The sequence below is a fragment of the Acipenser ruthenus genome, chromosome 5, assembly GCF_902713425.1.
Source record: "Acipenser ruthenus chromosome 5, fAciRut3.2 maternal haplotype, whole genome shotgun sequence".
Classification (NCBI taxonomy): Eukaryota; Metazoa; Chordata; class Actinopteri; order Acipenseriformes; family Acipenseridae; genus Acipenser; species Acipenser ruthenus.
In genome coordinates, this window is record NC_081193.1 from 63,334,209 (window position 1) to 63,358,639 (window position 24,431).

At 40.4% G+C, this 24,431-nt stretch overlaps 1 protein-coding gene across 2 annotated transcripts in view; it reads right to left on the reverse strand.

Annotated features, from left to right (window-relative positions):
• Positions 1–7,152, reverse strand: part of LOC117403135 (inactive phospholipase D5-like) — a 128,504-nt gene extending 121,352 nt beyond the window's left edge. Inside the window, exon 1 of one of the 2 annotated variants that reach the window (XM_034005155.3) lies at positions 6,894–7,152. In XM_034005155.3, the coding sequence (XP_033861046.1) occupies positions 6,894–7,061 (168 nt within the window). In that variant the 5' untranslated portion in view covers positions 7,062–7,152. The remainder of the gene's footprint in view (positions 1–6,893) is intronic. The other variant, XM_059024360.1, reaches the window with a different exon arrangement.
• Positions 7,153–24,431: the final 17,279 nt, after the last annotated feature.

A 24,431-nucleotide genomic window follows, 5' to 3' on the forward strand; every position in this document is an offset into this window, starting at 1 on the left:
ACATGTATTGTGTCCCAATTGTTAGTATTGTATATTTAATATATGTAACAGTATATTTTTTAAAAATGACACTAAATACTAATGTACATTGCAATATATATTTCCTATAAATCACCTTTAAATAAAGCGGAAGGGGCAAATATACACATACATTTGTTTCCAAACAGGTCTAATTTTCTAAATCAGACTTTAAAAAATAGTTAAATTAAATAAGCCTTTTTCTAGCTTCGACTACATTATATTTAAAAAAAAAATAACTAAAAAGCATTGCAAAGTTTAGACACAAAAGAAATATGATAAAGAAATATATATGTTAGTCTTACCCAGCCTGAGGAAACAAAATATGTAATCTATTCCACTCTGAACCAGGCTGTTCATCCACCACCAGCTTTGAAGAAACACCAGGGACTCCATAAGAGAACAGCAGAAATGAAATAGAGCAACTCACCGACATGCTCCCACCAGGCTCTTTACAGGGCGAGCTGCATTCTCACTGCATGTTAGCTTCAACTCCAAGCACTTGGACGGTGAGACAGCAAGGTTATATCTCTCTTAAACTGGGAGGTTCATCTGGGAAGGTCTGTCCCCTCTAATAATGTTACAGTTGTTATATTGACACCGCTTTTACGCTCTGGAAAATGTCCAAATCAAAACCGTAATGTACGGTTTTGAAACAGGAAGCCACTAAGAAATGACCCAATGTCATCAATCTCTGCACACGCTTACTCTGTTATGCAGTGGCAGGAGAGTTCTCCTGCAAAGCTACCTCAAAGATTCTCTCATTAGAACAGAAATTATAACATAAATGTGTTTTAGTACCGGCATGAAAAAAACATACCTGGCTGCACACAAAGACTGTTCACATAGAAACAGCTTAATGTAAATTTAGACAAGAACCTGGCTGGTTGGATTAACTCGGAGTAATGCTGGCTCAGGTTTCTCGGAGAGAGAGAGAGGGAGAGAACAGTGGATCAGAAAAAAAAATATTAATGCACCGTCATGAAGTGGCACACAGACCCACTACAAACCAAATTTTTTGGTTGGTTCAGGGATTGCTAAGATTGTGCTTGCTTAACACACATGAACACACCCACACCCATACGTACTCTTACACTTGTGTATCACAGTGAGATCATATTTCTATCAATATGAGAAAGTTATTATCATAACCCTGGTTCCCTGAAATAGAAATGTAACCATTACTATATGAGTGTTTACCTGATAAAGACCCTGAACCTGAATAATTATATCAAAGCTGCACGCAGTGCCTGCAATGGAGTCATCAACCCGGGTAGGTGTACTGTCCGCAGTGAGAGGAAGTTCTTGTGCGCCCACAGCAAAAGCTTGCGGGCTATGTGACAGAAACTGGAAGAGCTGAGGCCGCCTGGTAAACTGCCTGTTGCTCCAAAATATTTATATGGAGACCCTGTCAAGGGGGGTTCCTTACCCCCCTGTGACAGGGTGTGAATGGTGGAGTAAAACAAGGGAATGTCCAAACAGTAATGTTCTCCAAAAACGTCTGTGTTTATTATAAAACAACAAATAATTATAAGCCTTCCCTCTACCAGCAATGGTATCAGGAGGAACATGGTAGGTTACAGTCCTCAAATAAACAAATGTACACTCCAAAACCACAATCCTCTATGCACGAAAGTGTGCTCTTTCAATCCAGCAATGGTGGTGAGTGTCTTGTGCGGTGCTGTGAGGGATGTGCCCAGGGGTCGGTGCTGGCCAGGTCCGACATTACACTTATTCCTTTCAGGTCCGATATCATCAAAAAGATGTCAAGCACAGGTCTCTAGTCATTTTTTTCTCCAGAAAAAGCCAAAAAACCTTTCAATGGCCGAGTGAGACCGATAGGAGCTGAGAGAAACCGAAAAAAGGGGCAGATCTGAGCAATACACATAGACCCTGCACCACAGAGATAACAGGGACATAAACAAACAAGATATCTGCTTCCACATCCAGAGGTCAAAGAATATAACTGACATTTGCAGAGCTTTTTGAGATGTAATAGTAATAAAATAATGACTTGGATGGCATTATTGATGGAGTTTGGCGATAAAACGAGTGATCAGGAGATGATTTATCAGTAGGCTATGTACCACTATGAAAAGGTATGTGAAAAATACAGCGAAGGGGTGGGGCGGGGGCTGGAGATGCAGGACTGAGTGTCCTGTTGATATGCAGTGCCTTTTAACCCTGTTTTACTGTGAAAAAAAATACTTTTAAACAGCGTGTGTAAAATAAACAGCGCATGTGAAAATAAATTGGACCTGACACGCCTGAGATGCGCTGAATAAATGGGTGCTAAGGGTTAATCCTCCTCTGTAAAATACAATAAACAAAACCAGGAAGTACCTGGAATAGAACCCTTCCCTCAAGTGGTGTACCGTGAAATAGCCTGTTTTTACAACAGAGCTGTCACCTCCTGAGACAATACAGCAGATTTCGCAGGTCCATGACTAACGTTGTAGTCAAGCCCCGAAAAGGGAAGGGGACCGTGCCTGAATTGCATGGAATAGCCGGTCTGAACAGTAGTAAGCACTCAGATGTCCGTGGTGCACTGATGCCAATACTGCAGCTGGCTCTCTGAAAAGGGGCCCTGGGCTTGTGCCAGAAAGCTCCTAGGGCTGCTGCTGGGCTTGTGGCTTAGTCTGAGGTTTTTGCCTCTGCACCTGGCAGCAGAACTTGTTAAACCTCCTGTGGCACGGAGCCGCGGACCGGTTATGAAAACCACCTCTGGCTGTAGTTGCAGCCGGCTGTGCTGGTCTATGAGGCTGCTGGGGCCTTGGGCACCAGTTTGCCACTGGTTTGCACACTGGTGGTGGTCGCTTGGTAAGCAGACACACCAACTACTTTGTGGACTCCTGTACTCGGTGAGAGCGCTGTAGCATCTCATCCACTGCAAGTCGAAGCCACATCCCAAGTTAGCTGGTACTTTGCAAACTTTTGGCTAATCGATGTGCTGACGGAAATAGGATCTACAGAAGGTATGAACATGACATCAGCACAAAACAATCCAGGTTTATTCGCCTTGAAATCATAAAAAGAAAAGAAAAGTGACAGAAGTGGACGTTGCAAGCCATCGGGAGATGCGTCAAATCACACTGGACATTTCCATCAATGCGTTCCATAAGTTTTACGGATAAGATTGTCAGCGTTAGACAGTGTTAGCTGATGGACAGACAGTACTGTCGCACGAAGTCACCAATACATACCTCTCTGCAATAAACAGTGGCTGTCCAGCAAAGTACAGCACTCTGACAAACTCATTAACACAGCTATTCTGGACTGAAAAAGGCTGAAGATTATATATATATATATATATATATATATATATATATATATATATATATACAGACGTGCTCAAATTTGTTGGTACCCCTCCACAAAAAACAAAGAATGCACAATTTTCTCTGAAATAACTTGAAACTGACAAAAGTAATTGGCATCCACCATTGTTTATTCCATATTTAATAGAAATCAGACTTTGCTTTTGATTTTTTATTCAACATAATATTTTAAATAAGAAAACAAATGAAAATGGCATGGACAAAAATGATGGGACCGCTAACCTAATATTTTGTTGCACAGCCTTTAGAGGCAATCACTTCAATCAAACGTTTTCTGTAGCTCTCAATGAGACTTCAATGAGACTTCTGCACCTGTTAACAGGTAGTTTGGCCCACTCTTCCTGAGCAAACTGCTCCAGCTGTCTCAGGTTTGATGGGTGCCTTCTCCAGACTGCAAGTTTCAGCTCTTTCGATGTTCGATAGGATTCAGATCAGGACTCATAGAAGGCCACTTCAGAATAGTCCAATGTTTTGTTCTTATCCATTCTTGGGTGCTTTTAGCTGTGTGTTTTGGGTCATTATCCTGTTTGAGGACCCATGACCTGCGACTGAGACAGAGCTTTCTGACACTGGGCAGTACATTTCACTCCAGAATGCCTTGATAGTCTTGAGATTTCATTGTGCCCTGCACAGATTCAAGGCACCCTGTGCCAGGCGCAGCAAAGCAGCCCCAAAACATAACTGAGCCTCCTCCATGTTTCACTGTAGGTATGGTGTTCTTTTCTTTGAAAGCTTCATTTTTTCGTCTGTGAACATAGAGCTGATGTGACTTGCCAAAAAGCTCCAGTTTTGACTCATCTGTCCAAAGGACATTCTCCCAGAAGGATTGTGGCTTGTCAATATGCATTTTAGAATATTCCAGTCTGGCTTTTTTATGTTTTTCTTTCAAAAGTGGAGTCCTCCTGGGTCTTCTTCCATGGAGCCCACTTTCGCTCAAAAAGCGACAGATGGTGCGATCAGAAACTGACGTACCTTCACCTTGGAGTTCAGCTTGTATCTCTTTGGCAGTTATCCTTGGTTCTTTTTCTACCATTCGCACTATCCTTCTGTTCAATCTGGGGTCGATTTTCCTCTTGCGGCTGCGCCCAGGGAGGTTGGCTACAATTCCATGGACCTTAAACTTCTTAATAATATTTGCAACTGTTGTCACAGGAACATCAAGCTGCTTGGAGATGGTCTCGTAGCCTTTACCTTTACCATGCTTGTCTATTATTTTCTTTCTGATCTCCTCAGACAACTCTCTCCTTTGCTTTCTCTGGTCCATGTTCAGTGTGGTGCACACAATGATACCAAACAGCACAGTGACTACTTTTCTCCATTTAAATAGGCTGAATGACTGATTACAAGATTGGAGACATGTGTGATACTAATTAAAGAAACTAATTAGTTTGAAATATCACTATAATCCAATTATTTATTATCTTTCCTAAGGGGTACCAACAAATGTGTCCAGGCCATTTTAGAATATCTTTGTAGAATAAGCAATAATTCATCTCTTTTCACAGCTTTTTTGCTTTATTCTATGACATACCAAAGGCATGCAAGTATACATTACTTTCATCACTTTTCAGGAGGAATGAAGCATTATTTCAATGAGCTGTAAGGGTACCAACAAATTTGAGCACGTTTGTATATATATATATATATATATATATATATATATATATATATATATATATATATATATATTACAAGCAATGTGATTGGTCGAGCAAGGTTCCAGCTGTCCGTATATTGGATACGGACAGTTGGAGCCTTGTCACATATTCTAAATCACTGTGCTGCCTCACAGTATTTAAACTAAGCATCGGTAGCTATCTTGCTTATACTCACATATGTACAGCTATAACTATGAAACTGAGTGACCAGTTACCTGCAAAAATAGAAAGTAGTATGAAGAACAATTACATTATTTGGATGAAGAACAATTAAATGAACTGGAAGATAGCAAAACAGAAAAATACTTAAAATAATGTATTTTTTAGCGGTTTGTAAACGCTAAAGAAAAAACACAAAAAGATACTTGTACACATTATCCACCCCTCTCTGACACAGATCTTGAACAAATTATTGAAATTCGTGACGTCGTTTAAAATTGATTTTTATTCCTCACATCTGTTCTGCTCAGTGTGTCTGCACAGACAGGAAGAAAAAAAAGAACTCGTCTCAACTCCGCCCCCTGGTGTATTTTTTTCAATGGCAATGGCACACTATCAAAAAAATGATTTACTTTCTTTTACGTGTTTAATTGAATTAATTTACTCATCTTAACTTAGTGTGTAGTTCAAAGTTATACACAGGACTACTTTATTTGGCGTAAGGATATTTAATAATTTTTTTGCATTAAACCTGATTAATGTCTTTTTTTCAAATCCAAAGTTGAGCTGTTGTATAATGTGGATACAGGTTTAAATGTAGACCAGCTAAAACCCATTGTATTGCTCACTTTTTTTAAGACGGCGATCACATCTATGTGTGACACACTGCTGCAATGTCATATCCTTGTAGGATATTTTAATAAACCCCCTTTACAATCATGGTGAGCATGTCTAGACATTAAATAAATAAAAATGTCTAGGATAAGATTGTAAATAGAAACCCTGCACCAGGATGTTTGTAGATTATTTGAATATGCCACAACTTAAAATAGTTTTTTGAAATGCAAAATGTAAAGCTACTGGTAAGATGGAGCACAGACTTTTGCATGACATGCTAAAAGTATTACAATAACAACAGCAGCAGCTATAGAAAGCTTTTTATCTAATTTCTGGCTAAATTAAAAGCAATTCTCCTCTGCAAGGACCCCAGATGTTACACTTTTTTGCTCTTCAATCCATGAAATATTCCACAACCCATTTTCAGATGTCAAGCACTGTACAGAAAGAGGTATGTGAGGGCAGAGGTAAGTAGTTTAAAAGAAAGAAAAGATATCAAAATGACAAACTTTCCATTGTAAAATTCAGCAGTCCTGTTCTGATATGATCTGTTAACCATTTAGGGGCTGAACTTTGTGGATGCTTAAGATGCCTTTCTCATTCACTTTCTGGGGTTCACTAGCTTGTTCAAGTGACCGTTAATGTGGGTTGTACTGTATCTGCGTTATCCACATTTGCAAAAAAATTGCATAGAAATCATCATCATGTTCAGTCAATAACTACCATATCACAATAATTAACATGGAAAAAGACACAAAAAAACATTGCAACACCTTATTATGGGTGAAAAAAAGCTTTACAGGGTGCATGTTTTAATAAGAAAGCTATGAATGTGAAAATAAATGAAACCAGGATATTAACTGGCAATGAAACCCTCTTTAAACTATGAAAAGAAGAAAACAAACAGTGCTGCTGCAGAAAGATGCAAATTGCAATGGATTGATTGCATGATCCTATATGAAACCAATTTGCAACACAAAAAGATGCAAAACTGATTGAACACACATCCTTAATGAGGAGCTAAAAATGAAACCAACTAGTCCTATTCAACATACCTACACCACCCGCCCAAATTAATTAATCCATTAAAAAAAATGCTTACATGTTCAAGTTTGTCCTTTTTTCTTAGCCACACACTTGCAGAATAGTCCTGTTGCTGAACAGTACTGTACACGTTAGAACCAAGTCGGGTGAGAGATGCGGAGGTGAGCTCGGGTCGGCTCTTCAGCCTCAGCTGCTCGAACCCTTCCGCTGACAGCCGGCCTTCCATTTTGTCATGACAGGTGCCAGTCCAGACAGTAACCCTGGGGTTTAGGTATGGATCTCACAGCACGTTCCCCAACTGTGTGCGTGCTGCAGCTCCTTATTACTCCTTACTGTAGCTGCAGCAGTAGCAGCAGCAACAGCAAGCTGAGGCAGTGCTGACCAAGACTCTCAGTGGGAGGGACAGACATGAAATGTACTGTCGTAGTAGTGCAGTGAAAATCTGCCTAAAATGTTCAGATGCTAGGTTGCATGTCAGAAGAGCGCTACATCAAATGAGTGTGTGCAAGCTAAAGGTAACTACATAAGCTTCCTTTGTCTCTCACTCATTTATCTGCCTTTTCACACATCAGATCGCTTCAGAATTAGAGCAGCTGAATTGCCTGCATGAAGTATTTATTTGCTAGACCTTAAGTGCAATAGTTCCCACTTCCCTCGATTGATATGACTTGTAACTTAAATAAAACAGTACAGAGTTAAAAAAACACCTCAATCTTAAAGCTGTAGGTCTTGCTTTCCTTATAACTCTACAGTTTAATAATCAATAGTAATATTTAAAATAATGAATCTTACTGCAACTGGTCTCTGAGGCTACACCACTAAGAAGCCTTCTCCAACATTTTAATTCCCATTTTAGCCCACTCCCCGCTAATACTTTCTTTACTCGATAGATAGTCCAACCATATCTTTAACTAATGGCTGGTTCCACAGACCCTGATTAGCACTGTAGCCAACAAGACAGTCAAATCAGATTATTTGCTGGATGTTAATATGCACAGTTTGAACTTGTTTTTGACAGTTGCAAGTTAATGTTTTTTTTCTCTTCCCACTTTCTCTTGGTCAAAGGGAGATCAAATGCAGCTTTGAAGCTGAGTTGTAAAAATATCCTTTGCGTTATCACAAGCTGAAATCTCTGCACAGGCCATTCTGGCAGACTTTGACGAAACACAGACACAAGGGTGAGTTTCTTCCCCCCCCAAGAAAGCAGAGCCGTCAATCAACTTTTGACAAGACAAAGGAAATTTGGTTGAACTGTCAATCATGAGCTGTGGGCAAGGCCAAGGAGTGGCTCCGAGACGAGCTAACCAGTGTTTAGGCATGTTGCTTGACGTTAAACACCGCCCATGAATTCAACGGTCCAATCAAGATGGATCGGAGCTTAATAAAAAAAGACTGGGACAGGCAAAGAAAGGGGGAAGTGGTTCTGAGGTCTGAAATGCAATGGAAGATGAACTGCTCTGAAGAAACTTGGAAAAAAGCAATGGAGAAAGCAATGTGAAAGTGTGCTGGAGTCATGGGCGAATCAATGGTCTGAAGACTGGCTAAAATCATGTTCTGAGAAGGCCTGCTATTTGCTGTAAAAGAGACTGAACTAGTAAACAGGACACTGCATTGATATGAAAGCGGGTCTTTGTTTCTATGTCGCTGCACGAAACAAACTGAAGCATAGCCAGCAGATGGGCCTAAGGTCATGTACTAGCTGTACAGAAGAATTGCAACGAGAACACTTCTACAAACTCAATAACTTCAATTGCAACGCATTCTTTGAACTGTGAGTTTACATCTTATCAACAGAACTATTTAAAGTTGGAAACCTTCCAACAAGTCGAAGATAATGTTGCAAGACTATTAGAAATCAACAACTTCCTTTGCAAAGAACTATTGTTTGCGGAGAGCCAATGCAACACAATGCCTACGACAAGAACGACCGTCTCCGTTACTTTTGTTGAACTTCAGATCCAGAGAAAGAAGAAGCTGCAGTGTTCATCACCAAAGAAGATTGACTTCTTTGTTGAAAAGTATTCAACATATCAAATATTAAACATTTCATGACTGTAGCTAATGATATCATGTTAGTGGATAAATTGTTCTAGGAATAGAATATAACTTCCTGTTTTAGAGTGTGTAAGAAAAGTATTTTGTTTGTTGAAATGTGCAACAAAGGAGTTACCTAATAAATGCAGAGAATTTGATCATTGCCCCATTTCTGAGTTAATTTGAATATAGAATCAATTGAGGTTGATAACATATTGTCAGTTTGGTAGATTAAATTAACCCGGTAAAACTAATTTGATAAATTAGTTATTGGAATGTTGGATTCCGTACTGAACGGGAAGTTGAATTAATTCACATGCATTTGATATGAAACATGATAAATTACAACGAGAAACAAGTATTGAAAATATTAATGCACAGTAGACACTTTGTGTAATCAGCCATAATAAATATTATTATATTAGCCATGTATGCTAATAATGTTGTGGTCGTTGTAATAATTTGACTAAGAAATCAATGAACTGTATACTATCCACACATATCTCTAACCAAACGCCTTTCCTTTCTGTAATATTAGATTAGTTGTGCACCCTTTTTATTCTTAAATAAAATCGTATTTTATATTTCTGACATGTTGTGTGAATGTCGATTATTGTCAAGGGAATCTGAGTTCTACATGATACTGAACTTAAATAAGGTATATTTAATTTCTCACGTTAATTTTTGATGTCCCTGAGTGGGCGACTAGAGACTAATTTATATTTAAATACAGTTTATACCTAATTCACTATAGTACTAATCTTGGACTACCTAATGAAGACAGCCATATATCATAAACACTGAGGAAAAACTAAAGCCGTATTCCCACAGAAAATGCAGGATCAGCGCCTGCACTAATGCCATATTTCGTTTTCTAAATTCACCATTTACACACAACAATATTGCCAGTTCAGTGTCTGCAATTTGGCGGATTACCCCCATTTACACAGAAGGCAGATATTCTTGCATTAACATAATTTGCTAGTGTTCAGTACTGTAATAAAAACAATGCCTTTGGTACCTGTCATGGTATGCATGATATTTTTCACTATACTTTCTGAATATCACAATAGACTAATAAAAAGATTGGAAGACATACAGAGAGAATTTAGCCATCACTTGCTTTTTATTATGCACAACACCGCGTGTCATTAACTTTTCTATTATTGTGGAGTACACATTAGCATCTCGCACAGTTCCATCACTTTGTGCATTCATCTCTTCTTCTGCTCTGATGGTCAAAAGCTCCCTTACTTCTTTTTCGGACCAATTACTGCCTGGGTCACTTGCCATTTTGTTGGATTTATTTCTTCAATCAACACATGACGGAACAGGAAATTGCGTTTAATACTTGGAAAAAAAATCCACCTTGAACGCAAAATGCGGTGGCTGTGGTGGCATTGCAGTTTACATTGAAAGTAATGCGCTTCAGTACCTGCACTGGGCCACCACTGAACCACCTCAAGAGATGGTTCAGTGGCAGAATAAAGTGTGGCTGCATTTTACCGGCATTTCCCATTTACACTTAAAGTGATACCGCATCAGTGCCGCCACGGATACGGCAAATTGCTTCAGTGTAAACATGCCTTTAGTGTGAACACACACAGTACACTGAAGAAGACATTAACTGAAAAATCTTGACTTGTTTTACCTTTCTAGTCAGAGCTCAACTCAACTTTTTTCTCAAAGTTATATTTTATTACAGTAATTTTACTCCAGCACAGAGACCATGGGAGGACTTTAATATCTGTAGACCAAGATGGAGGAAAATGTTAATAAACACTTTCTGAGTATTTTCAAAGTTAATAAAAACTGGGCTGAACAAGTGAAAAGAGTAATGCAGCTCATTAAAAACTTTTAAATAGGCAAAATCAATAGTTATAGTTATACAGCTTCAAGACAATTCCTGAACCAGCTATAATAAATGTAATCCTTTAAAATATGCATGCACCCCTGTGATTAACAGTGTGCAGGTGCATGTGATCAATAAACAGACAGACAATTATAATCCAGGTGTAATGTTGTTTAATGGTTTGTAATCCAACTGCCTGATGGCGTAAACAGCAGTAAATAATAAATAATCTTAACTGGCAATACAGCGACGTGTATTCCTTTGTTTAAATCCATAGTTGGTTCCCAACTAATAAACAATCCTGTTCTTATTCACCAACACATAACACATAACATAAACACAAACACAAGTGCTCTAGTGCTCATAGTGAATATACAGTCCTTAATGAAACAAACTGCAGTGATGATGTCCGGGTTGGTGCTGGCCTTTGGCGACAGCTCTGGATCGTGTTAGCCGTCTAAACAATAACAAACAGTATTTTCAGACAAAACAAAACTAACAAAACACTCACTATATATTTCATAACCCTGGTCCTTCCGGGTCGTTCCGTAACCAAAACGAAGGAACAGATTACGTCGCTTCGTCCCCTATTTGTACTGTCATACATGACCCCTTGGTAAACGATTGTAGCCGCTCCTCCAATCTGTGGCTGCCACATCGTTTCCCTTCTGGGTTGATGCATTAGTGCACCGAAGCTCCATCCCCTTTCTAGATGACCGACTTCCTTTTAATCCGAGGAATAAATTGTCAGGTCAAACAGTCCAGGGTACTCTGTTCCCGTTACTTACTGTCCTCACAGGTCGGGAGGGAGATTTACCACCAAGAATCATTGTCTTTCTGTCACAATCCCCCATTAGATATTGACAGCACCTCATTAAAAATTAAATGATATTGTATTGTTTCATTATATATGCAAGCTGGGGATTGGTAATAGATTATGTATTTCAACTAATTAGAATCAATTATATTGATTTAAAGCTTTAATAAATATTGTAATGTGCCTAGAAGTATCCTTTATTGGGTTTATCATAAATATTTGAATTTATGTGTACAAAACAAGCAAACAACCAAAAAAACAAGAAAAAAAGTTCCAAACACAATTTTGCTAAAGTTAATAAAAAGTAACTTAAATATATTATTTATTTCTCCTTTAATGAAATTGCACAAGGCAGTGAAGTAATGTATGCAATGGGAAATATACAAGGACTGTAACTGTGGTTAGGACCTGATACTGAAACGCAAGAGGCACTGGGTCTGCATAGGGACTGCCCATACCAAAAAACCCTACAACACAATGTATATTAACAATTAATATATTATTACATAAAAATACACTAGAATTTGGTGCAAAATCAGATTGCCATAGATTTGGATCTAGAGAAAAATAGGGAACAATTTGGTTAAGAGAAAATAAGACCACTTGCATCACTATTACAATGTAATTGTACTTTTGGACACATTCCAAAAACTATAAACTTTGCAGATGCACTAGCAAGTCTCTAAGGTACTATAAGCTAAGCAACCGTTATCCATGCTTCAGTACATTACACACAAAGATGTCTAAAAAACAATAGAAAGCACAGTAAAACAAGGGACATTTTAAATATGTCACAGTTAAAAATGTATAGCAAGTTAAAGGTAAAACTGCTAGGGTTTGCAAAGGACTCATCCATGGGCTTTAGTGTTATTTTGCTTTTAAGATTCATAGTTTGGCTTCACTCTCTAACAACATGTGTATTTGAGCTAAGACATATTGACTTATGTATTAAATGGAGAACTTTATCAATTAAAATAAACAAATAAACAAACAAACATCAATTTGAATTGCTATAGTACTATTACCATAGGTTTGGGCAAACTTGTAATATGTGAGTATTTTCCTTTCCATCAATTATTCAGAACATTGTAGCTTTTCAGTGGTATTCTTAAAATAAAACAAGAACCCCTTCATAGAAGCTCAGCAAGGCTGAATATCTTTGAAGATGTTTATACAGGATGCCTCTCCTGACATTAAACATCTTGGCCCAGATATTCGAAGCGATGCGTAATCCCCTCGCAAAATTTCTGCCTCGCAAAAATGTGTGCTTTTGCACAAAAATTGATATTTTCCAACATGGCACAAAACAGTTGCGTGAAGTTGGAAAATAGCAGTTTTTTGCTCAATTCGCAAAACCACCTGTGCATTCAATACCAATATAGCAGAAATGCACAAGAGCTACTCGTGAATGCGCAGAAGTGGAATACTACATGACAATGGACTGTTAACAATACCCTGCCAAGCAGCAATCATAGGTGTACAGTACATACCAATATTCCTCAGACGAGTCTACACTCAAATGTAACCTGCACATGGAATGCAGAATCAAAGATCAACACACATCGGTAGCATTGGCACCCCCGAAGTTGCATGCCCACCCCCACAAATATATAAATAAGCTACTAAATGGAGAAATGAAAGAATGGACCACATGACAGTGTAGGGTATTCAACATATAACTTAAATAAAACTATATTGTAGCGACTTGCTAACTGGATGTCAACATGAAGGAGACAGACAGCAGTGGGGAGTAGTGGTTAGGGCTCTGGACTCTTGACCGGAGGGTTGTGGGTTCAATCCCCAGTGGGGGACACTGCTGTTGTACCCTTGAGCAAGGTACTTTACCTAGATTGCTCCAGTAAAAACCCAACTGTATAAATGGATAATTGTATGTAAAAATAATGTGATATCTGTATAATGTGAAATAATGTATAATGTGATACCTTGTAACAATTGTAAGTCGCCCTGGATAAGGGCGTCTGCTAAGAAATAAGAAATAAAATAAATATCTCTGTAGCATTGTCACAAAGACGGCCGGAGTGGGTGGCGTCAGACCAGCAGCAGGAAATAAACAGACAGAGATTTGGGGTTTGGTGAAGCTGGGCACGTGATCGCGCTCAGCATTTAATAACAGAACAGAAAATAAAAGGTTTGAAACAAAACAGGACACAGCACTTTAAGCCAAAATAAATAGACAGACAAAACGAACTAACACTTAACAAACGGTGCACGGAGACAAACAAACACGGTGAGAACAAACACTTATATTTACGCTTTCTTACGCTTTCTTTCACTTTCTAGTTTCTCCTTCTCCACACCCGTTCTCCACTCTCGAACACCCAACCCCGACTGAATGAAAATGTGCATCTATATATACTGTTGTGCTGGGATTCAATTACTAATTAATTATTCACTTGAATCCCAGCACGTGAATTCATTACGTGCAACCCCGTGCTCACATATTACATTTAACCAGCACGTGAAGTGATTTGTGCCCTCCTCGTGCCTAAATATAAATCTACATTTTTTAAATACACGTGAAACACAGACCCGTTTATATCCCGTGTACCAATCTATACACCAACATTAACACACGCACGCAACATACAACACATAATATGCACACAGGGGCGGGGCACATTGCCACAAGCATTAAACTCCACTCTTACAGAAACGCACCTGTCAGCCGGTGTTCTGAGTAGCTCCAACCCGTGCTCCTTACACATAAACATATTTACAGAAGTGTGGACTGTAAAACAAAAACACTACTCTATTCGGAATCCCCAAAGACGGGAATCTCAGCATGGAGCCGGCCAAGAACGCTGCCTGTGGATGCAGTCTGCACATGTGTATCCCCTTACTCATACTCCTGCGAAAGATATCAATAATCATTAAATCACAAACATTTCAATAGATATCAATAATCTTTAACAACACCATAATATTTCAAAGCGGTAACAACAATCACAAGCAATAAATAGTAGCAGTCTCTTGTAAATTAGTACATTTAAACAAAGCATCAATGGCTAGGGTCCAGATATCCTGAGGGGACACACAAGCACTTGTAGCCAGGATGGCCCTAGGCAGCCAAGCACAGCACCACCAGTTCCCCCCAACCTGAATGGCGCCATTTCATTGACTAAGCTTTTTGCTTTCATGACCAGCCAATCACCACCAAACCCTCTATTGTACAGAGGATGGTACATTGAAAGGCTCCTGCTCCACTACAGGTAGCAGCACTCGGTACACACCTCAGGACACCAGGAATACAATTTAGCCCAAATAATCTCCCTCCTGAATCAACTGAACAGTCCTCAATCAGGCTTGCCAATTTACAAACAACATTCATTTAAAAATCACAAACCTAAGACTAATAAGATGTCAACCTGTTCCTATCCAGTTTTAAATAACTTTAGCATAACAGAGGCAGATGTGTTAAAGGAACTGGGATCTCTTAAAATAAATAAATCCCCTGGGCCGGATGAGATCCTCCCAATAGTACTTAAAGAAATGAAAGAAGTTATTTACAAACCGCTAACCAAGATCATGCAACAGTCTCTTGAGACAGGGGTTGTATCAACAGACTGGATAATTGCAAACATAATACTGATTCACAAAAAGGGAGACAAAACCAAACCAGGTAACTACAGACCAATAAGCCTGACTTCTATTATATGTAAACCTATGGAAACTATAATAAGATCCAAAATGGAAAATTACCTATATGGTAACAGTATCCTGGGTGACAGTCAGCATGGTTTTAGGAAAGGAAGATCTTGTCTAACTAACCTGCTTGATTTTTTTGAGGATGCAACATCGAAAATGGATAAATACAAAGCATATGATATGGTTTATTTAGATTTCCAGAAAGCTTTTGACAAAGTCCTGCATAAAAGATTCATTCTCAAAATAAATGCAGTAGGGATTCAAGGAAATGCATGCACATGGATTAAGGAGTGGTTAGCATGTAGAAAACTGAAAGTACTGATTAGAGGAGAAACCTCAAAATGGAGCGAGGTAACCAGTGGAGTACCACAGGGATCAGTATAAGGTCCTCTGCTCTTCCTAATCTACTTTAATGACTTACATTCTGGTATCGTAGCAAACTTGTTAAATTTGCAGATGACACAAAAATAGGAGGAGTGGCAAACACCATTGCAGCAGCAAAGGTCATTCAAAATGATCTAGACAGCATTCAGAACTGGGCAGACACTTGGCAAATTACATTTAATGTAGAAAAGTGTAAGGTACTGCATGCAGGCAATAAAAATGTGCATTATAAATACCATATGGGAGATACTGAAATTGAAGAAGGAATCTATGAAAAAGACCTAGAGGTTTATGTTGACTCAGAAATGTCTTCATCTAGATAATGTGGGGAAGTTATATAAAAGCCCAACAAAATTATCAGATATATAGTGAAAAGTGTTGAATTTAAATCAAGGGAAGTAATGCTAAAACTTTACAATGCATTAGTAAGACCTCATCTAGAATATTGTGTTCAGTTCTGGTCACCTCTCTACAAAAAGGATATTGCTGCTATAGAAACAGTGCAAAGAAGAGCAACCAGAATTATCCCGGGTTGAAAAGGCATGTCATATGCAGGCAGGCTAAAATAATTGAATCTTTTCAGTCTTGAACAAAGACGATTACGCGGCGATCTGATTCTAGTTTTCAAAATTCTAAAAAGGCATTGACAATGTCGACCCAAGGGACTTTTTCGACTTGAAAAAAGATACAAGGACCAGGGGTCACAAATGGAGATTAGATAAAGGGGCATTCAAAACAGAAAATAAGAGGCATTTTTTTGCACAGAGAATTGTTGGAGTCTGTAATTTTAGCATTTCACATAAATGGTATGATCCAATCTTACTGATTAGTGTAGTACAATCGCCATTTTAGCCAGTCCGCGCTCTTACACTCAGAGGAAGGTAGGCGCTGCTCTTTGCTTTTAAAATAAATGTGTAAACATAACTCAAAAAGAAGTTAGTCTTGTATGTTATGGTGAACATTTATTTTGGAATTGTATTATGTAATTTTGTGTTGTATGAATGTGTGATACTTTGCATTATTTAAAAGAAAGGAACAATACGTTTTTATTTTTTTTATTTTAAGGCTTAATGCACTGTTGTTTCATTTTATTAGCATAAATTGAAAGCAAAGAGTACGGCTTCACTGATTACCTGCAGACTAGACTATCTTGTTCAATAGGGTTATTTTGTTCGTAGAGTACTGGTATTTTGTAAAAACAGAGAATGATTCTTCTTGTATTGCTGTTTCTTTCAAGCTGAGAGTTGCGCTAATGAAGAGGGACAGCAACCCTGATTATCATTTTCTGTTTGCAGGTACTGTATTTTTGTTATTTCTCTTTTATTGTTTAAAAGAAAGCTGAAAAGAAAACCACTATACGATCATTAATGGTATTACGTTTAATTGTGTTATTAATTATTGTAATTGTATGGGGCAGCAGTGTGGAGTAGTGGTTAGGGCTCTGGACTCTTGACCGGAGGGTTGTGGGTTCAATCCCCAGTGGGGGACACTGCTGTTGTTACTTTACCTAGATTGCTCCAGTAAAAATCCAACTGTATAAATGGGTAATTGTATGTAAAATAATGTGATATCTGCATAATGTGAAATAATATAAAGTGTGATATCTTGTAACAATTGTAAGTCGCCCTGGATAAGGGCGTCTGCTAAGAAATAAATAATAATAATAATCTTTACAGCCCGCGCTCTTACACTCAGAGAAAGCTGAGAGTTGCACTAATGAAGAGGGACAGCAACCCTGATTATCATTTTCTGTTTGCAGCACAATAAAACAATCGCTTTGTGAAGCCAGTAGTGTGGAGTCTTGATTCCAGTGTGAAGTGGCGTGGGGAAGAAAGTGACCCAGGTTACACAGTTTTCTGGTCGAAATGTTTCTGTGAAGCGCTGTGGCTAGCTTCAAGATGAAATCTCTTCTACTGATATTTTCCCCGGTGCATTCCTTGTACAAAATGAAGGCGTTGATGGCTGCCAGGTCCACTAGATATAACAACAGGCTTGTATATTTAAAAAAACATAGAATATTGTAGGTTATATTCATGAAACGGCAGTCATTTTGATTATTTTGACGCTTTTCACTTTTAAAATTTAAATTACTCAGCGTGTGTGAAAGATACACGTTTGTCTGTTCTTGACTTTTCCTAAATACATGTATTAAATACCCTGATGGTGTTTGAAAGGCAGGATCGCAAAAATAAAAGTTTTATAATAATCCCCTCTACCTAGAACTGTTTAATACATGTTTTTATTTTGAATATAACCTAGAATATTCTATTTTTAATATACAAACCAGTTGTTATCTCTACTGTATCTGGCAGCCAGCAATTCCTTCGTTTTGTACAAGGAATGCACTTGGGAAAATATCAGATGTCATCTTGAACAGCACTTCTGCAGAAACATTTCGATCACGAAACTGCAAAGCAGCAGGCTGCTGCAGCTCAACCTGGATTCAGTGCTACAGATTGACAACCTGCAGAGAAAATATGTTAGTTTTGTTTTAAATTAAAAAATACATTCGTTTTTACAGTTTTGTATGTACAAATACCTGTTTAGTAGTGAGATAAAGTAGTGCTTTATCGTGGTAAGTTAGAAAATAAACCCATTTATGTTTAACTGTTTACTTAAATACGGTGTTTCGGCTGTGCAGATGTTTGATATGAGGTGCTTCAATAAAACTTTTGAGTTATGGTATGAAGTATTTCTATGGATAAAGTAATCAAATTTAACAACTACATCAAATATTGAAGCAGGTTATATATTTATAGTCTACTGGTTATTTAAAGTTTGCAACAACAATACTACTACGATGACTGTGTGGCGGAGTGTCCCGCCCCTATATATATATATATATATATATATGTGCACTGTTTTATTATTATTTGTATAATAATTTGTGGCGAGGATAAAAGCGCTGTGTATTTGTTTTATATTTTAAAAACCTTGTGAGGATGCATGACTGATCAGCTACTGATTATTTAACTAGCTGACAGTCACATATCCTTACTAAACTCATGCAGACTGTGGCCGAAGGGTAATAAGATAATTAACAGCTAGTTAACTCAGCCAGAATATAAAAGCCTCCAGCTGTCTGCGTAAAGGGGAGAGTGCTTTGTGGAGAGAAAAACAATTGCTATATTTAAATATACTTGTTTCGTTATTGTTTGTTTGGCCAACGTGCCCTTTTGTTTGTAGTGTTTTGTTTTGTTTAAATCTTTTGTTTTTGTGTTATTATTTAATAAAATAGCTGAGCGCCGTAGCGCTCAGTTTCACACCCGCCTATTCATTGTTTATGTGTTGCTCCTTCCTGGTCCGTGACATCATCACTGCAACCACCTCCAGGGGCCGGACCATGAAAGCAAAGTGCGTTTTTTTATTTGTTTTTTCAAAAAGCGTTTTTTTTGGAGCGGGGAAAATTAAATAAATAAATAAATAATGGGAAGAAAAGGGGGAAGGGAGAGGAATGGCCAGCCCCCACAACAGAGGGACAGTGGAAGTAAGAGGGTGGACCCTAAGCTCCGGCCATGGGATCTCGCATGGTGGGTACAGAGGGAGGACTCCACAGAGGAGGAGGAGTGGTGTACATACTACCATCATTTTGGGCATGAGGAGGAAAGCTGCCCAGTGGTTGACGGACACAGATGAGGAAAGGGATGAGCTCAAGGTCCCGTTGTGTCCAGCGCCCAGAAGGGGGAGAGGTAAGCTGCAGCAGCAACAGCAACTGCAGCAACAGCAGGAGGAGGTCGGGGATGACAGTTGGGAGGTTTTTCTAAAGAACCTCGAGGCGGAATTATGCTCTGGCTGTGGGGCATTTGGGCACACGTTGGCCATATGCCCCACGCAATATGAAGAGGGGGAACTGGTGCCCAGACGGGGGAAGCCCATGCATCCAGCGCCCAGAGGGGGGAAGCCCATGCATCCAGCGCCCAGAAGGGGGAACCCGTGCATCCAGTGCCCAGAAGGGGGGAGCCCGTGCATCCAGCGCCCAGAAGGGGGGAGCCCATGCATCCAGCGCCCAGAAGGGGGAACCCGTGCATCCAGCGCCCAGAAGGGGGGAGCCCATGCATCCAGCGCCCAGAAGGGGGGAGTCTGTGCATCCAACGCCCAGAAAGGGGGAGTCTGTGCATCCAGCGCCCAGAAGGGGGGAGCCCGTGCATCCAGCGCCCAGAAGGGGGGAGCCCGTGCATCCAGCGCCCAGAAGGGGGGAGCCTGTGCATCCAGCACCCAGAAGGGGGAGCCCGTGCATCCAGCACCCAGAAGGGGGGAGCCCGTGCATCCAGCACCCAGAGGGGAAGGCCCACAGGTCCAGTACCTAGGCCTCCAGCAGCAGAGGAAGAATACCTGCTGCCTCTGCCTCCGCCACCTCCACCACTTCCACCAGCAGGGGAAGAGCAGCAGGAGCTGCCTCTGTCTCCGCCACCTCCACCATCAAAGGGTGAGTACCTGCTGGTTCCATCTCAACCGCCGTGGGAGGATTGCTTGCCCCTTCCACCTCCACCAGCAGAGGGTGAATACCTGCTGGTTCCGCCTCAACCGCCGTGGGAGGACTGCTTGCCCCTCCCATCTCCACCAGAAGAGGGTGAATACCTGCTGGTTCCACCTCCACTGCCATGGGAAGGACTGCTCCTGCCCTGCCTCGCACCACCCAAGGATGTCTGCCTCGCACCGTCCAAGGATGTCTGCCTCGCACCGCCCAAGGATGCCTGCCTCGCACCACCCAAGTATGCCTGCCTCGCACCGCCCAAGGATGCTTGCCATGCATCACCTGGGGTTGCCTGCTGCTCCGCATCGCCTGGGGCTGCCTGCTGCTCCGCATCGCCTGGGGTTGCCTGCTGTTGCCTGCTGTTCCGCATCGCCTATGGTTGCCTGCTGCTCCGCATCATCTGGGGTTGCCTGCTGCTCCGCATCGCCTGTGGAGCCACAAGTTGCAGGGTATGAGGGAGAAGTGGAGCTCCCGCTGCAGCCTCCATGGCCAGGGGCTCCCCTCCCGAGTTCGCCTCCCGAGGGTCCGCTGCTGCCGTCGCCTCCCGAGGTTCCGCTGCGGCAATCGCCTCCCGAGGGTCCGCTGCTGCTGTTACCTCCTGAGGGTCTGCTGCTGCCGTCGCCTCCCGAGGGTCCGCTGCTGCCATCGCCGCCTGGGGTCGCCGCCGGCTCTGCTTCACCTGGGAAGCTGCTGGCCATGAAGAAGGGGGGGGGGGTCAGGAGACCAGCTCCCCCCGCAGCAGTTTCGCTGCAGGGAATTGGGTGGCTGGAGCCCCAGAAGAGGGAGCTGCCAGCTATGAAGATGGGGGGATAGGTCAGGAGACCACCTTCCCCCGCAGCACTTTTGCTGCAGGAAATTCAGTGGCCGGAGCCCCGGAAGAGGGAGCTACCGGCTACAGAGAGTAGGGGGGGAAGCAGGCCGCTGGCCGCTGGGCCGTAAGATTGCTTTGGCTGGAGGAGCCGGCCTGTGTGCGGTCAGCCTGGCCACTACAGCTGTTGGGGTGGGAGGAGGACCTCCAACCATGGCCGCCACCTTTGGGCCGTTGCTGCCCCTGTTCCTGGGCTGGGACTGTAAACCGGGACTTTGAGGACTAAATAATCAGCTACTGATTATTTAACTAGCTGACAGTCACGCATCCTTACTAAACTCGTGCAGACTGTGGCCGAGGGGTAATAAGATAATTAACAGCTAGTTAATCCCTCGGCCAGAATATAAAAGCCTCCAGCTTTCTGCCCCTTTTAAAGTAGACCCAGGACACAGAAATGGAGTTTAAGCACTGTCGCGCTATATTTAATAAACAAACAAAATAAAAACAAACAAAATCCTAACTCCATGTTGGAGCACTGACTACACAGGCAGGTTCCTGACTAGCTCACAGGACCGCTAAGCCGTTTACCTGCCCAACAAACACAACAACGTTTTATTACAGCACTTACTTTTATATTGACTGCTTGGAAACAGAGCACACTTTCTGTCTTCTTCTACTCAGCAGCCCTGTGTAGACTGACTGCTCCTCTTAAATACCCTGCACCTGGTTCTAATTTATAATTACTACCAGGTGCAGGGGATAATTAACAATAAAACAATTAACACAAATGTGCATACGCACATGTTTTCTGCAGGGAGGATTTCGACCCTCTCCCTGCTATCTTACTATATATATATATATATATATATATATATATATATATATATATGTATATATATATATATATATATATTGTGAGAGTGTAGTCCTAGGGGGAAAAGGGACTACAGCTCCCAGAAGGTCACAGGCTGAAAAGCCTTCAATTGTTTAATTGTTTTATTGTTAATTATCCCCTGCACCTGGTAGTGATTGTAAATTAGGACCAGGTGCAGGGTATTTCAAAGGTGCAGCCAGTATGCTCAGGGCGGGTGTGTATAGAAAGCCCGCTTGTTTGTGTTGAAGGGCAGGAAGAAATAACAAGGAAAATAATGTGCATAGACTGTTACGCTGCTTGGCTATATCTTGTGCAATAACAGATGTTGTAAAGGAGGATACATGACAAAGCACAAAGGGGAACAGACTCAAATGTCTGTACTGGAATGTACTGGGAGAGGAAGTATGCCCTGATAAGTCGCCACAGACAAAAACAAAGTTATTACAATTAACTAGAATAGATTGGAATAAAAGTACTGACATCTGAAGAGAAGCAGGGGGACAAGGTCAAAAATAGAGTATTCAAATTGGTAGAAGTAGGGGTACAGCAGAAAAGAGGAATGGAATATATGTGAATTGTTTGATGCGTGCTTAATACTCATTGGATCATGTAATAAATGGATTTGCTGTATAATACCTAACATATGAAATCTCCGGCAGAGCAATCGTTACACTGATAAAGTGTCCCTTTGTTCTCCGGAGCGCTCTGTATTAATTTGCTATAAGCACTTGAATAAAACCTTGTTTTAACTCATCGTCGGGAATGACTGGTCTTGCTTGAACTTTTCGTCCCTACAGTGTGCACAAGCGTAAGCAAAAGAGAAGGTATTGTAAAACTCTGTGGTTTGTTTGGTTGAACTGTTTTGTTTTGTGCAACAGATATATCTAAATTTATTTGGAATGGAAAACGTCCCCGCATTCACTTAACAGTACTACAACACACAAAGGTCAATGGTGGATTGTCTCTTCCTGATCTTAAACTATACTATTGGGCTTTTCAAGTTAGGGCCTTAAAAACATGGACAAACATGGACTCAAAAGTTGCCTGGCGCAATTTGGAAGCAGTTATAGTTCGCCCACATAGACTACAGGACTTATTATTTACTGGCATCCCCAAGAAATACTCAAATTTCAAATTTGGCCCTACTGTTGCAAATTCATTAAAAACTTGGCACGATGTGGAAAAATTTATGGGAGGTCCATTTAAGTTTTCTCATTCGTCTCCTATTTGGAATAATAATCATTTACTGACAGGAGGTAAGCCTTTTATATACCCTCCCTGGTCAAATAGCGGTGTGTATAGTTTTAAAGATATTTTTAACAGTAAAGGCCTTCGAACGTTCCAAGAACTCAAGGAAGACTTCTCTCTCCCAGGTTTTTCTTATTTTCTATATTTGAGACTATGGTCTGCTTTACGTGCCTATGGGGTCCCTTGAGACTCAGATGTACACCCTCATCCTTTGATTGACTGGTTGGTCACAGGCACCTGTTCACGAGGGTCAGTCTCAACTATCTATGGACACTTGCTAAAACAAGCATGTTATACTCTACCAGTTACAAAAATTTGGGAGCGTGAAATGGAAAAGCTGGGTTTTTCTCCTGATTGGGACAATGTATGGAACAATACGTTTTTAGCTTCCAAGAACCCAGCTCACCAATTAATACACTTATCCATAAAGCATATGCGACTCCATACATACTTTTTAAAATGAAAAGGTCCCCTAGTCCGCTCTGTACAGTTTGTCAGGCTGGTGCAGTGGGCTCATACCTACACATGTTTTGGGAATGTCCGATTGTGGCTGCGTTCTGCGACAGTGTAGCTCAAACTATAACTGAGCTGACAGAGGTTCTCATCATAAAAAATCTGGCTGTATTTCTATTGAATGATGACTCCTCCCTGGGCCTTTCTCAACACCAGAGCAGTATACTTCTGGCAGGGTTAACTGCAGCCAAGAAATCCATTTTACGGCTTTGGATAGACCCTACGCCTCCTATGATTGCTACCTGGCTCTCGGACTTTAGAAGCATTGTTTTTTTGGAATGCTCCACAGCCAGGATTAATAAGACACGTCTGACAACCATACAGGCATGGAATGCAACTGCTGCCGATTTGGCTACACTGATGTCTAAATGACTTGGGCTTCCTTTCCACTACCTTCATACTAGCTTCTATTTTTGGTATGTAATTTTATTTTTAGATAACAATATTGTAGTAACTTTTTCTTATTTATTTTTTCTTATTATTTTAATGTGCAAACATTGGCAATATTGTAAATAGTTTATATTATTTTAGTTGTTTTTTATGCTTTGTTTCTCTTATTAAAAATAAAAAAAAACATTGATCACAAAAAAAAGCACAGATTAAGAAGACTTTTTTTTAAATAATGCTTGCTACAAAAAATAAGTCTTTAATTTTGACAAGACAAATGTGCCTTCATAATGTTTAACAGTTATTTAGTTAGTATTTGTTTCATTTTAGGAAGCTTTTTCAGTTAATGGCATCCTTGAAGGCATTGCTTAGTATTACATCAAAGGGAGCTGTAATATATATTAATTTATAAACACACCCGTAATAAAAGAAAACAGATAAAGGGAAAAAATGCAGACTACATACACATCTTATAATTATATATCATGTGGTCAAAGCTGTTTTTGTGTTGCTTAGTAATAAATATAGTAGTATCACAA